Source organism: Primulina eburnea, chromosome 11 (genome assembly GCF_022965805.1).
Source record: "Primulina eburnea isolate SZY01 chromosome 11, ASM2296580v1, whole genome shotgun sequence".
In the NCBI taxonomy this organism is placed as follows: Eukaryota; Viridiplantae; Streptophyta; class Magnoliopsida; order Lamiales; family Gesneriaceae; genus Primulina; species Primulina eburnea.
Window position 1 is genome coordinate 34,295,919 of NC_133111.1, and position 16,735 is coordinate 34,312,653.

A 16,735-nucleotide genomic window follows, 5' to 3' on the forward strand; every position below is an offset into this window, starting at 1 on the left:
CTTGTGAAGTTTTTGATAAAGATATTGTTTGTGTTATGAAAAGTACTAGGTAAATGAACTAGATTTTTGGTATCAAAAGTTGGGCCATGCAAACTTCAAGACATTAAAGAATCTAGGAAAATATGATTTTGTGTGAGGTATGCTTGATTTAACATCTGAAATACTTTATGTTTGTGGAGCATGCCAGAAAAGTAAGCAAACCTGTGTGTCGCACCAAGTGTTACAACATGGTATCTTGAAATTTTACATATAGAACTTATGAGTCCAATGTAAGTATAAAGCTTGGGAGTTAAAAAGTAATTCATTTGATTGTGTTTATGAATTTTCATGATTTACATGATTAAATTTTCTTATAGAAATTCAGATAATTTTTATGCATTTAAAAACTAATTGCAAGATTTACCAATCTTCACAATTTAAGTGTTGGTAAAATAAAAACCAACCACTGTAAAAAATTTGAGAACTCACACTTTTCGTCGTTCTATGATAAAAAAATAAAAATAAAACATGAGTTCTCTAACCCCAAAGACTCTTCAACAAAACGACATTGCGGAGATGAAGAACCGTACTTTGCAGGAGATGGCTCGGATCATGTTGAGTGCAAAAAACATTTCAAAACATTTTTGGGTTGAGGCCTTAAACACAACATGTCATATTTCAAATCGTGTGTATTTAAGGAGCGACTCGACCATGACATTCTAAGATACCCTCATGGGAAAAAAGACAAACCTAAAGTATTGTCATGTTTTTGGGTGTGTATTATATGTTAAATAACGAGATCACCTCGCCAAGTTTTATTACAAAAGTGATGAATGCTCGTTCCTTAGATATTCAACTACTAGTCATGCATATCAAATGTTTAATCTAAGAATATAATTGTTATGGAATCAATTAATGTTTTATTTGATTATACAATTGAAGTTGATATAGATGGTCTACTGGAAACATCTGAGTCACTTGTCAACACAGATGTTGTGTCTGATTTTGTGACACAAGGGACAACACCTCATCTGAGATGGACAAAATCCAAGGATGGTGATCAAAGCAATGAGACACATGATAATGATGATGGTATAAACAACATTGGGAAAGACATTCTCAGCAAATATAAAGAAAGATCATCATTCATCTCAAATAATTGGAGTTGCACAAGGATACATGCAAAATTGACAGAAAGATAAAGTTGACTAATGATTGGAGTATGCATGACTTCTGAAAATTGTCAGGTAAGACACTCATGCTTTGTTTCACACATTGAACCAAAGAACATTAATGAATCCTTTAAAGATGATTTTTTTATTAATGCTATGCATGAGGAACTTGAACAATTTTCCGCAATGATGTGTGAATCCTAGTTACAAAGCCTGAACATGTCGATGTGATGGAACAAAAAGATGAATCGGGAAATGTTTTCAGAAATAAAGCTCGGTAGGTTGCTCAAGGTTATACATAGGTTCAGGTGGTTGAGTTTGATGAAACATTTTCTCATATAGCCCGCATTGAGTCAGTTCGATTGTTGTTTGCCATTGCATGTCATATAGGGATTAAACTTTATCAAATGGATATGAAAAGTGCTTTTCTAAATGAAATAATGAATGAGATAATTTATGTGAGTCAACCGAAAGGATTTGAGTATCCACATAACTTGCACCATGTTTACAAGCCAAAGAAGGCTTTGTATGGATTGAATTAGTCTCCATGTGCATGGTATGATAGGCTGAATGAATATCTACTTAACATAGGTTTCAAATGAGATGAGTTCGATAAAAATCTTTTTATTCAAAGATCGAATGATGATACATTGATATTTCAAATTTATGTTGATGATATATTTTTTGTGCTTCTTTAAAAAAGCATGTGGTAATTTTGTTGAATGTATGCCCTCGACATTTGAAATGAATATGGTATGTAACTTAAGTTTCTACCTTGGTCTTCACACTAAACAACTGCGTGTTAGGATTTTTATGTGTCAAAACAAGTATGCTAAAAATTTGGTTAAGAAATTCTCAAATGAAAATGCTAAACGCATAACTCCTATGGGATCGAGTAAAAATATGGGTAAGGACGATGTTTAAGAAGGTTTTGACAACATCATGTACCGCAATATCATTGGGAGTATTCTTTATTTAACTGTGGGTCTTCCAGATATAATGTTTAGCGGTTGTCTATGTGCTAGATATCAAGCTAATCCTAAGATAACACACTTAAAGATCGTAAATGAATTTTGAGAAACATTGCAGGGACTTTAGATATAGGATTATGGTACACAGATGAAACTAACACAAATTAAATGGGTTTAATGATGCTGATTGGACTAGAAGATTAGATGATAGGAAGAGTCCACTGGAGGATACTTTTTCTTAGGCAATAATTTCATGGAACAAAAGGAATAAAAACTGTGTACCTCTTTCAGCTGCTAAATATTAGTATGAGGCAGCTGGTAGCTACTGTTCATAAATATTGTGGATACACCAAATGATAGAGGACTATGGTCACAAAAATCCAGCACAACACTCTCGCTCAAAACACAATGACATCGGACATCACTTTATTTGAGATTTGGTTGAGAAAATAATAATATGGATTAAATTTGTTGGAACTGATAGCCAACTGGAAGATATTTTCAAAAAAAAAAAATTCAAGAGATTTTCCAACCTTAGTAAGTCTCCCAATTTGTGTGCATGATAATCACTCACTAATGTTGTCTTGGATCCTGCAACATTAGAGACAACACTGAACATGCATATGCATTTATAGGATGTTAGGCATATTTCATTAACTCTTTCATCCTATTTAATATAATATTTATATTGTGATGCCTATTTCTTTTTGTTCTTTCAAATTCCAGTTTTATTTCAATCAACACATTTGGCCATGAGATGTGCTCTGACTAAGTCACGAAATAGGTGAGGGATGTTCGTGTATGACATAATCTTGTCCCATTGGAAAAGTGACTTGAGAAGATTGAACAAAAAAACAGATTTTGTTTTGTATTAGAAGAAAAAGAATGGAAAAAGCTATTTAAGATAGTCTGATAAAGACTGTTCTTTCAGTGAGAAGCTACCTCTTCTGAACCAAAAATAGAAATCATAACAATAGAAAATAGAAAAATTTACCTAGAGGAGTTCAATAAAGATTGTTATTCTAGTGTGAGAGCTACCACTTCTGGATAAAAATTAAAGTATAAATGTGCCATGTGTGTGTAGGAAAATCAAATGTTTTTTTGAAATTGAAAGTGCTGCTGGGAGATGTTGCCAACACAACTTATAAATACCTCAAAATTTGATCACATGCCTGACATTTCTTTAAATATCATATTCTAGGCATAATTAAGACATGCATGTTAAAGGTTATTTGATTTTCTCTTGATCAGTGAGTTATCAGACTTGAAGTTGTGGCATTTGCCTGAACCCCTAACTTTCATGATTTTGAATAGTTGTGATTTCCCATGGATTAGTGGGTCGAGTCAAAGAGGCATGAAATCTGAATGATTTTGTTTAAATATGATCGCATATATTTGTAATTTTTTTACCTTCGGGTGAGAGAATAAAACTGGATTGATTTTGGACAGATTTTCAGTCAGGGAATCTTTGTTACTGTTGGAAGCCTTACTATTTAAATGCATGCACAAATTTATTACTGCTAATGAACTTTTTTCTCTACTTGAACTCTCATTGCCCGCATTTTTCTTGCTCCAATTCTTCGTGTTCTCCACGCGATTTTTTTTAAATTATCGCAATTTTCATCTGTAATCTCATTTATATTTCACTGATGACTAGAATCGGATATGATCATCTTGATGTTCAAAGAGAAATGCCTACAAACGCCGGTGTTCCACCCCGTGTGGCAACACCGCCTACATAACCCCCTACAGTTGATTCTCTTCAAATGGTTGGAGTCATCAAGGACCCAATTCCGATTGAAGTCATTGCCTCTAGAGAGCTGGGTAATGCAATAGATGTGGACAATCTGTCGGATTTTGACGAAATGAAACATGCCTTCCATGTTCCTTCGCAGCTACGACGATCAAAGCAATAGGCCGAGTACGACCTTGAATTTGTTAATTCCAAGAAATTAACAGTCTCCTCCTTCACTACTAATATCTTTGACCCTGACTTCTCATATAGAGATGACTCTAATGATGAAGGTTTTGAGTTGTTTGCAAGACCAAAACATGTTGTTGTTGAAAAGAAGACAATCCCTACTGTGAAAGAAGTTGTGGTTTTGGAAGAACCAATTTCCCATTCTGAGGATGAAGAGTCACTGGTTGAGTGTTTTGCACGGTTAAAAAAAGAAAGAGGCTTGAAAAATGAAACATCGGAGATTGAAGAACCTGATGAAAAAATGTTGCAAGAGTTAGAAGAAAACCACTGAGGGAAATCTGATGATTCTATTTCTGATTCTAGTTATGACTCTGATTTTGATGAATATTCTAGCAAAGATGATGAAAATGATGATTCTGATAGTGAGAATGAAGATAGTGATGATGAAGAGGGTAATACTTTTGATGCCAGTCATGATGTTGAGAACGATGCTGGCGACACACCATGGGCAACATCGATACTGCAGACTATGACTTAAGTAAGTCATTTTACACACAGTTTTATTATAAAGTTGCTCTTGCTCTCTGGCCCCTTTACATCAATCGAGAATTGATTGATGAGAAAAATTTTGATGCTGATATTGATTCCTACAAAAGGAAAAATATGTTTGAGTTTTAAAAAATTAGGGGACTTCTGTCAACTGTGAGCGTTGTGGCTCCTTACTCAAGAAGACATGTCTTGGAATTCTAATAAAATATCTCGCCTAGTTTGGGTGATGAGAGATCAACAAAATACGGGTTTTCAATTTCAATCCTTCTATTATAAATGCATTCTACAATACTCCCGCTGGTGACGAAGAATGAATGCCTACTGATATTAATGAAGTTATTGTTGCCCACACTACAGGTTTGATCACAGAATTTTTGGACCATCTTAAGTGCATATCCACTATAAATCGAACTTCATTTTACTCAGTTCTCAACAAGACTGCAAGCCGAAATATGAATCTTCAACAAATACTACAGTGGTTACCAGACCACATGCCATTGTTCTTTTCTCAATTGGTACAGGGAGTACCAAATTTAATTTTGGGAAGTTGTTTTTTAAAATTGTGCTGCAATTTGCATATGGTGGATTAAAATCAAGAAGATGTCTTTCCCCTCATTGATCTATGGGATTTTAGAATCACAAGGGTTTGTTCGTGATTTAGTGAAGAACTTTCTGATGTCAGTGACATGATGAAGATTGCATCGGCATACTTTAAGGAAATTGAAAGCTTGATCTGCCATGGTTTGAGCTTGGTGTTGCCCCAAAGGTTGGCATCACGACCTCTTCATCTGGTGTGAAGCCCTCTAAATATGTCATGCTATCTACCTCTCCTCTCCAAGCATATATAGACTTTGGACTTCAAAAAATTCAGCATGCCAAAGAGCTTATTGTGCATTATGAGACTCAGGTTTTCGAATGCTTCTTGACGTAGATGTCCATTCTAGACACAAAGAGGAAGATGAAGATGAAGATGCAGAAGTTGTTGCCAAAATGTTCGAGTTTGATGGTTCTGACCATGGTGAATGAAACATGCTCGACTTTTTTTTAAAAGTCATAAATCATAAAATCGAAAATTCTAAAATAAATAACTTAGCATTTCTAACCATCAATAATAAATTAACATATGAAATCTCAAGTGCATAAAATAAATCCTAAATCAACAAATAACAAAAATCATATATCGACCTTCACAAAGATCAACTAACAATAAACTAAAGCATAAAAATATATCTAATAAAATCATTAACATAATCTTTAAATCATTAATCTATCAAGCTAGTGCAAAAATATAAAAGCCTTCGGATGTACTGCTGCACTCGATCCACTCAAGCGTCAGCGTCTCCCATAATATTATCAAATCCTGCATCATACAAACTAGTGAGTCTAATGACTCAGCACGTTCTAAACTAGTCTCCACCATGGAAATATGATCGTCAGGGTCACTCTAGGGCCTTGGCCCATATATGGGCTCCCTCTGGGCATTGGCCCTCACGTTATACTCACAAAATTGTAAGTTCACCGTCCTCACATAAACAGATCCCCCACAAATCATATATCATATGTCATAGTCAATTCACATCCCTCAAAATATTTTTCTCTTTTTCTTTTAAAACATAAAATAGCATAACTTCCAAAAATAACGTTTTAAACAATGCAAATTGCACAACTTTACCATAAATCATAAAATAACATATTTTCAACAAAATCAACATTTTAAATCAAATAATATCATTTAACAAGTATAAAGATCCTTCGTGACGCTGCCAAATTTATACGTATTTTCTTAAGTGTAAAATTACCATTTTGCCTCTGGACGTAAAAATTCTCGATTTTATCTTTTTCTTACTTTTAATGACATGGGCTTATTTCAAATAATTATTTAAGTTTAAATCTAATCTTTCCAAAATTTTATTAAGTTTAAAACTAGGCTTCTCAATTAATTCTTTAACTAACGTTTCGTGAGGCGTTTAAATTCTGGATAATTTCAAAACTGCATATTTTGTATCCCAAATTTTAAACAGAACAATTTTATTACCTAATCTACCCTTGTGAGCCATGAACCACACCCGTTTACCCATGGTTCCTATTTTATTCTTTTAATTCGAAATATTGACCCATGATCGAACCACCCGAGCCAACTCCTAATTTACTCGAGCCACGGCTGAGCAACCTTGAGCCAAAATCGATCCAACCCAGCTAGGCACCCTTCTGACCAAGCCCAGCCCATATAACCTAGCCTTAGCTTGCTCAAACTCTCCTGGAAACTGACCCAAACCTGCGCACATGGCTTGACTCACGCCTATAGACTCCTAGTGACACTAGGACACCTCCAGCGGAGCCCACCTGAACCTAACCAAAGCTGAACACACGGAGACACAACACCTAATCACAATGCTGAGCAATAGGTTTTCATCAAACGGAATTTTAGCTTCACAAATGCTGCATCTGTAGTTTTGGTTATTTGTTTGATAAATATTTTGAATGCACTTTGCTCTCTCACTTTGTTAATGAAGTTAGCTTTTTTTTTTATTTACTAATATTGGTTTTGTGAACTAATAAGTTTTTCTAGTGAATTTTTTGCCCTGAAGCACCGCACAAATGTGTTTGCTTGTTCATAATTTTTTGTGTCTTGTTTTATTTACGTAAATTTTTGTGTGTTGAAATAATTCCCTGCATGTGTTTTGTATTACAACACTGCACACAACACTTAACTCTGAAACACACATGCACTTTATTACACCGTACTTTTATGTCATACATGATACAAGCACCACTCATAAATATATTTCGAGTTTTTCAGTTTTAATTTTCGAGTAGAACACCAACATATCTAAATATTATGAGGTTATTAAACAAAGATTTATGCTAATAAGATCGTATATACATATATTGGTTGGTAAAGGAAAATATAATAAGTACGTACGTATAATATACATGCTAATATATATTATGTTATTTGTAATTTAAAATTATGAAATATTTCATTATTAATCATCATCCACGCAATAATAATTCAAATACTGATTTCAAAAAATTAACCAAACAAGATCATAAATTATCCGACATCACTAGTAGAATTTTTGGCTTTTACTTCACCACTCGTTACTTCAGCGATTATTAATTATAAAGTAGTATATATCAATCAACTTCGGTAATAATACCAGTGAAGTAAAACACTATTTTTTACTTCACAATTTAAAAAACACGGGCTTCACTTCTAATTTTTTGTAACATTTTACTTCGACAGAGTAGTTTTGATGAAGTGAAAAGTTAAAAAAAAGTTGAAATTTATATTTAGTGAAGTAAAAATAAATCGGCGACGGTTTAATAATAGTCGCTAATAGCGAAGTTTTATATACAATACTGTCGCACATTGCCTATAAATACCCCGAATCCTTGGTTTATTCTCGCATCACTTCACATCTTTGTAGTCCATTTTTCTCTCTTGAGCGATTTTAATTTCGGTTTAGTATATTTTTTAGTTTCAATTTTTTATTTATAATCATGAATTTAATTTTGTTGTTAGCTTATTTTATCGCAATGTTAAATTGTTTTATAGATTATTTACAAATTTAGAGATATGATATATTTAGATGTTTTCAGGATATTATTTAAAAATATGCAGAAATAATTAAAAAATTTTAAAAATAATTTTTTTAAAAAAATAATATAATTAGCGACGGTTTTATGAGATATCGTTGCTAAGTTACGACCGTTTTTAATATAACTGTCGCTAATTAGCGACGGCTTTTGATAAAACTGTTGCTAATTAGCGACGGTCAATATTTCCCAAACCGTCGCTAATTTAGTGCCATAACTTCGCATCAATTACTTCACAAAAATACAAAACCTGTGAAGTTATACAACATATTTACTTCGTCATTCTATATAAACTATACAGTTACATATAAGCTATTACTTCTGCACTTTACGAAATCAACGATGTAGAAGAAGTTGTTTTACTTCGCCATCGGTCTAATTCCGGCCAAAGACATCACTAATTTCTTGGATACGACTTCGGTGATAATGCGAAGTAAAATGGTACACTATTACTTTACGTGTGTCTACTTCGTCAATTATCTACCTATTACATCATTTAATATGCGAAGTAAATCAAGGAAATTCTACTAGTACATGTACCATAACAGTTTTTTTACCAAAAAAAGAAAAAATTTACCATGTTTATGTACAAAAACCTTGTTCTAAAGAAATTTTTAAAAAAAACGATATTGCTCTAAATTCTCGAATACAAATAAAAAAAATTATTTCATGTTAATAAAAGTTCTTGATAAAGTCACATTTAAAAATAAAAATAAAATTCAAACTCATATAATTTGATATAGTATTCAAATTTTTGGGAAAATTTAAATTGTCCTTTTACACTAATCCAATTCCAATCTTAACCAGTTTTTTTTTTTGTTTTTGTTGGTAATTTTACTTTTTTTCTTATGGAATATTGATGTAACATTAATGATGCGATCCCGACAAATTGGGTGAGCGGAGTCGAGACAATCCACCGGATCTAATAGAAGTTAATGTTCAAGAAAATTGAGTAAGGAGATATATCTTGTGGTGAAGATATATCTATGTATAATATGGCTGCAACTGTATCCTGCAAACAAATAAAAATGAACTCGTGAATGAGCACCGGAAGGGTGTCCGATGTGACTACTCCGATGCTTAAGTCAGCAAGTGAAGATGAAGGGATAAAGTATGTATATGTGAGGATGTACGTGAGTGCCAAGAGCTATATAATCAGAATACGTCTCTCACTCAAATGTAAAATGTACCTGCTATTTATAGGATAGAAGATTATAATGACTTCGTTTTCAGTGCCCACCTACCACTTATAGCCATGTCACATCAACTTCATGTCTTTTCCATCACGTCAAATCACTATGATTATGTCAAGTATGCTTATCGAGGTAAGATTTTAGATGTTCTCGCACTCGAGTGCGGCACTACTATCGAGGCTTCCCGGGTAGTGAATCATCAGCCAGGAATTTGCCCGAGAGCTCGGGCCTCTGATTGTCTGGGTGGATGACTTCCCGGGTACTTACTTTGCAACTCATGAGCCCTTCCGCCATCCTACAATGATCCAGGTATGCTATTTAATGTCACAGATCATCCATGACCCGAACTCTCCCAAGAGTATCAAATAAAATGACAACAGTACAAATTGTAATAAAATATGATTAAAATATAAATAATTGAAAAATACGAGACTTAGATTTAAATAAATATATATGACAAATTATTTGACTTTTCCTTAAATTTTTTTTGAATGTTCTCAACCAATTTTTTTAAACTTTTCGTTTTTATTTAACATAATACATAAGGTCAAGTGGATAGAAGTTCTTTATTATTAATCATATTACTTTTCGTTTTTTTAAACTCAATTTGGAATTAATCAAATTACTTTTCGTTTTTTTAAACTCAATTTGGATATCTTCTCTTTCACAATCTGTTAAACATATCTTCTCTTTCAAATACAAAAGAAATTGTTGGGAAAATAGGAAATTGTTCATGCATTAAATCAACCAAATTTGACAATTGTTGAACATATCTTCTCTTTCACAATCTCATTGCCATCTGAAACAGTAGCTTTGAAATGGAAGGAATGAAGGCAACAAACAATATCGGAGAACAGATCTGAAGACACATCCACCTGTTTCGTAGGTGAAATTTCGAAGCTTGTCGTTCGTTATTTGCTTAGCATAAAGAAATCGATTCCAAATATTTTGTTAATTTGTTCTGAAAATTGTTTTACATGCGATAATGTATATGTCATAAACTTAGTTTTTATTTTTTGAACCTTCCTAGTAGAATATATTAATTTGTAGAAATTATATTTATGTTGCGTGTTTTAACTACCGCGAGTGTACGGTGTCAAGTTTTAGTACTGGTTAGAGTACAGATATCGATCCCACGAGGACTGTATATATAAATGTATATCCGTTTTTGTAATTAAAATAGTCTCAATTTTATTTAGAATAATCAATTAAAAGATTGGTTTTTTGAACGAATTAATTGAAAACAATGAATTAATTAAATCACCGAATTGAGAAATAATAATGAGAGAAAGTATCTAGAGAAATGATTTCACAAAGTTTCAACGATAATTATTCCCAGTTGAATATATATTCATGAATTCCAATTATTTAATGGCCAAGAACATTTAAATTATTTTACTCCCCCTTTCCCATGTGACGAATAACTGTATCAATCAAATTTCGATCCACTTATTCCCAATAAAATATACGTTTGATTGGTAAATGCCAACGATGTTCTTACCAAAGCCTCGCTGAAGTTATACGCCTTCCGAACGTTATACGCATTCAACGATGTGTCTCTAATGATCTATAATCCTAGTCCATCTCCCGAGTTATAAGACTAATCAAACAACAAACAATTTATGGCCAGTAAATTGTAGTGAAATAAATAGAATTAAACAAGAGCGAAATTCAATCAAATAAACCACTGTGTCAAATCATCGTATCCACAAAGTTACGTCATTCTCTAGACTAGAAAATTAGTTCATGACAAATTCTAAATAAAAGCAACACATGTTTGAGTATTTAGACATCGACACAATAGAAAATAAAGATGAAAGAAACAGATAACAAATCCGAGATGTCGTCTCTGTCCCCAGATCCGTCGTTCTTCGTATTTATTTTTGTTTCCTCGTGTCTTTTTCTCCCTGGACAGCTGAATCTCTCGTAGAATTCTTTCTCAAATGACGGCCCCTCTTTCTGACCTAGCTCGCGCATTTTATAATATTCTGGAAGCTCGATGCGTGCGATGGCGCGAGTTCTGGCGCGGCTGCTTCTGTGCGCTGGCCCATACGTGTGTGCGCGCGATCGCGCGTAGTGTGGCGCGGCCGCGCGTAAGTGTCTGATCACTCGCCTGTATTGGTGCGCGCCTGCGCATGAAGTGGCGCGGTCGCGCGCACCTCTCCGTTTTTCTGCTGCTTCCTTGCGCACGGGTGCGCGAGATGTCGCGCGGTCGCGCGCAAGCTTCTGTCCTCCTGCCCGTGTACATGTGCACGCGGCTGCACGAGAAATGGCGCGGTCGCGCGCATCTCTCGGCAGATCTTCTTGCATATCATCGCACGGCTGCGCATGATCTCGCGCGGACGCACGTGAGGTTCTGTCCGAGTGCTTCATGGCAGTATGTTTTCTTGATTCGGCTTCGTGTCCGCTATTTTCTGCATTCCTGAAAAGACAATCAAAACACACCAAAAACGCATAATTCTGTTCGAAACAAGCATAATTCAAAATGGATTCTAATATAAATTAAGTGCAAATCTTGCACTTATCATACCCCCCAAACTTGAACTTTTGCTAGTCCCGAGCAAAATAGAATAAAAGCTAATAAAGACGGAAAAATTACGCAAACTACTACAGTCATGGATATGCGAAAAGTTATATTGACCTTCGACTTGTCTAATTTCATGTAATTCACGATTTCCCAAGAGTCATGTGTGTGTGTGATATGTCAATGTTCATTTACTCAATCGAATGCTTAAATAGAGTTGTCATACTCATTCGCCTTACAAACTCAAGAAATCATCAGCTCAGTGCAGCTCACACTTCATTAAAATACAAATTCACATTCATAGATCACAAAGGACTTTATCGGTGTTTAATTGGCTCAATAAATATTCAACAGAAATATACCAAAGATGAAATCACACCGTGAGATGCTTTCATGCAAGTGATTAAAGTTTATACTTGATGACAACGTTTTTCTGGTATCCATAGGCTTGACTTGAACATCTTTTCTCCACTAGTATATTGAATAAATGTGACAAGGTTAATAGGTCTTGCAGGCTTGTAATGTTAGGCTACGGCTCATGGCTACAATAAAGGTAAGGAAATCAAAATTTGAGAGAAATAATCAAATCTTCATCATTTTCACTATCATTTCATTCACCATCTCTTTATTGTTTTCTTTCCCAATCATATCCTCCATTTTCCAATTTTTTTTCTTTTTCACCACTTTTCTGTGATTCTTTTCATTGTTTTTCTTCCTCTTTTCTTTGCCAACTCATTTTTGCACACTTTAAATTTTTCTTTTTCTTTTCAAGGAGCATTTGAATCATTACTACACCAATGAATTTATTTATCTCAAAATCAGGTAGGTAAATAAGTGTATAAGCTTCATTTGATAGTTGCTGTGGGATATAGAATAGATACGAGTGGGGGCTAATTGTATGTCATTGACACACAGACCACTTGATTTTTTAGTAGGCTCAAGATAAGACACTAGGGATATTTCATGTTCATTTGGTAGGCTCGAAGGCTCAACGGTTTCAAAGATCGCCTAAATCATTCCTATGTCACATATTATCCGTGTTTCGCTTCGAAAAGTGCTCAAACAAGTTCTAGATTACCGTCAATCCATTAATCATCTCATACCAACTAATCATATGCATTTGTTCAACAAAAAATTGATATTCAAGGCATGTACAAAAGAACTCTTAAGCATCTCAAAAACTTCGAGACTCAAAGGGCTACAATTGACAGTAAACAAAGAACACATGCCCAAAGATATTGTGAAAAACTGGCTAGATCATTTCTATGTTTGTGAAAGTGTCAATCAATGTCATGCAAAAATTACCAAGAATCAGATATCCGTCGTCTATTTAGCATCATAGGCATACAACTTGTCTCTGAGCAACAATAGTATCAATAAACACGACAGTGCAAAATATTTGTGACTCCTAAGTTATCATGAACACATATAAACTTCAGGACCACAATTCAATTTTCATCATCGGCCACACATTTTTCTTATCCATGACTTTTCTTAACAAATATAGAATGCAAAAAGTAAATAAACACTAAAAAAAGAATTAGACTACTGAGCAATAAAACTAAAAAATGCAGGAAAAATTCTATCAGGCAATTTTACCCTCCCCCAAACTTAAAGTATGCATTGTCCTCAATGTATAACAATAAAGAACATGACAACACATACCTCGCTCCCGAGTGTCAGAACTCGGGGCTCGAGTCATCGTTCCCGGTATCTTCAGCATCATCGACCATGGGTTGTGGCGGTGATAGATCTGGTGGTGGGTACTGTGGTGGCCATACTGGATGTGGTGGAAAAGGAACATCCCCGGGTCCAGTAGGTGGAAAACACTGGGCGATCACCGATGTAAAGTCCATCATAAAAGACATGAAGGTATTTATAGTGTGTCGGTGTTCGGCCAGCTCTCTGCGCTGCGCCCGCATATCATGTTCCATTCGGAACATCCAATCTCGCGAACTGGATCGAGGGATCGATGGTGGTGGTGGCGGCTCGCGTTCTCTGGCCCTCTGATTATACGCTGCCCTAGCATCTTGCCTTTCTATTTCGCTCCCAAAGCGCAAACGGTCCGCTTCATATACCGTGATTGGGCCCTTGGCTTTCAAAACCTGTTCATCGGCGCCCCATTGCACACCGGCATGAAGACATAGGGCAGTGATAGTATGTGCACAAGGGAGGCTGACGGTCATGAGTCCCGTACCAGCACGCATGATATAACTGTGAATGAGCTTCCCAAGATCCACGGTTTTCCCAGTCATGATGGCGTAAATTAACGCCACTTTATCCTTTGTAATTTCAGTCTGATGTGAGGAGGGCATGATCCGTGAGAGAATAAAAGATGCCCAACTGCGTGGGTCACGACGTAAATCAGATTTCTTCAGAGTAACTGGGGAGCCCTGATTCAAGCGCCACTCTGCACCCTCGATGCATAGGCTCCTGATAATCTCATCGTAATCAACATTTCCGGTGATCAACGCAGTATATTCGTCATTTTCAAAATCTGGCAGATTGTAGATTGCATTAATGGTTGCCGAATCGAAATAGACTAGTTGCCCTCGTACCAGAACTCCGTATTCCTCGTGCTTGATTCTCAAATTAGCATAGAATTCTCGGACTACGGGTATAACTGCATCCGACGGTGACCGTGCTATATCCACCCATCCCCTTCGCACAACTTCCTCAATTATATCACAGTCAAGGTTGCTCATATCTAGCCCTCTTTCATTAATAATAGATCGAGACATGGTGCTCTCTATACCCGAAAGGCTTCCTCGTTCCAAAATTTATGAGCATCGTAGGAACGAGAAGAGGAAACCACATCCTTTGATCTCTTTCTAGGCGGCATGATTATGAGCACTATCCACACTTATAATCAACAATATAGACACAAATCCACCAACTATTGCTTGATTTCTGAAAATTATCCCCAAACAATAACCACGTAAAAGAAACGGTAAGCTTGAGTGTAGAAGATTAACCGAAGATGATGCTCGGCGGTAGCAAGTGGCGGCGGCGGCGGCGTTCCTGAGCGGCGACGGCGACGGCTATTGTTGGTGGTTGGAGTGATGAGTTGTGTGAAGCTTGTATGTGAGAGAAGGAGTTGGATTGAAGGAGTTTTGTAGTAGTTTTGGGGATGGAGGTTTGTGGGTTGGGTGAATTTTGAGAGGATTTGTGAAGGGGATGAAAATTTTGAGAGGATTCTTTGGAGGAGGCGGCTATGAGGGAGGAGTTGTGTGTGTAAAATCGTGAGATAGGGTTTTAAAAGGGTGGGGCTGTACGCGACGCGCGCGGTCGCGCACACCCTTCTGTCTTCTGCCAATAATTGAGCGTGTGCGGTCACGCGTAAAGTGGCGCGGCCACGCGCGCGCCTCTGGTTTCCTTAGATAATGAGGTGCGCGCGGTCGCGCAAGAGTTGGCGGGTGTGGCGCGCATGCTGCTCTCCCTGGCCACCAATTAATAACGTGCCACCGCGCGAGATGTTGCGCGGTGGCGCGCATGTTGCTGTCCCTTCGCCTTTTTTTCTTTTTAATAAATAAGCTGCAAAAATAAAACGATTCAACTTAATACTTAAATAGAGAAAATTAAAAATATTAATTAAGAAATTGAAATAAAATAATAAAGCAGAACGAATGCGAAAATAAATAAATGCGGGTTGCCTCCCACACAGCGCTTGGTTTAACGTCGTCAGCCCGACTGTCACCAGTCTGATCAGTTTGGTTCGCTCAACTTGACACTGTCGATATTCCTTACTTCAGTCCCATAGTACGGCTTAACCCGCTGTCCGTTCACCTTGAAGGTTCTCCCATCACCGCATTTTAGCTCGATGGCCCCATAAGGAGACATCGTTTCCACAACAAATGGCCTGACCAACGCGACTTTAGCTTACCAGGGAACAACTTCGGACGAGAGTTGAACAGTAGTACTTGTTGTCCTGGTTTGAGCTCCCTTCGGACGATGATTTTCTCATGCCACTTCTTAGTTTGCTCTTTGTAGATCTTGGCATTCTCATATGTGTCATTTCGGAATTCATCCATTTCGCTCAATTGCAGTTTTCTAACGTCGCCAGAAGCTTTCAAATCAAAATTTAATTTCTTCACAGCCCAAAATGCTCTATGCTCCAACTCCAACGGCAGATGACTTGCTTTCTCAAATACTAGCCTATAGGGAGACATCCCAATAGGCATCTTGAATGCAGTCCGATAAGCCCATAACGCATCATCCAACTTCATAGCCCAATCCCGCCGGTTGACAGTCTTTTCCAGTATTTGCTTGATTTCCCGGTTGGATACTTCAGCTTGTCCATTCGACTGAGGATGATATGCTAGTGTCACCTTGTGCTTCGCATTGTATTTAGCCAAAAGTGAGTTGAAAATTCTATTGCAAAAATGCGTACCTTCGTCACTTATTATGGCTCTCGGTGTTCCAAACCTTGTGAAAATGTTCTTTTGCACAAATTTCGCTACAACATGAGAGTCATTAGTATTGGTGGTGATTGCTTCCACCCATTTTGACACATAATCAACAGCTAATAAAATATAAGAATTACCAAAAGAAGGAGGAAAAGGTCCCATAAAGTCTATACCCCAAACGTCAAAAATTTCCACCTCCAAAACATTTTTCAGTGGTAATTCGTGACGCCTAGAGATGTTTCCTAACCTCTGGCATCTATCACAGGATTTTACTAAGGTATAGCTATCTTTAAACAAACTAGGCCAATAGAAACCAGATTGCAATACCTTAGCTGCTGTTCGTGATGCTCCAAAATATCCACCATATGGTGAAGAGTGACATTTCTCCAGAATTTGGTGTGCTTCGACACCCTCTACGCA

General features: G+C 36.3%; 1 protein-coding gene across 1 annotated transcript; it reads right to left on the minus strand.

Moving 5' to 3' along the window:
* Positions 1 to 15,614: 15,614 nt before the first annotated feature.
* On the minus strand, positions 15,615 to 16,135 carry LOC140805556 (uncharacterized). The gene is made up of 2 exons (XM_073161821.1): positions 15,876 to 16,135; positions 15,615 to 15,768 (listed from the first exon to the last, which is right to left on the minus strand). Exons 1-2 carry the CDS (start codon positions 16,133 to 16,135, stop codon positions 15,615 to 15,617), a joined length of 414 nt encoding a protein of 137 aa, XP_073017922.1.
* Between the last annotated feature and the right edge of the window lie 600 nt (positions 16,136 to 16,735).

Bases quoted from the DNA above. Each gene is read 5' to 3' on its own strand.
- LOC140805556 (XM_073161821.1), bottom strand. From the start codon at position 16,135: ATGAAGTTGGATGATGCGTTATGGGCTTATCGGACTGCATTCAAGATG. The intron at 15,769-15,875 runs GCATGAGAAAAT...CGCGTTGGTCAG, and splicing joins AAAGAGCAAACTAAGAAGTG to GCCATTTGTTGTGGAAACGA.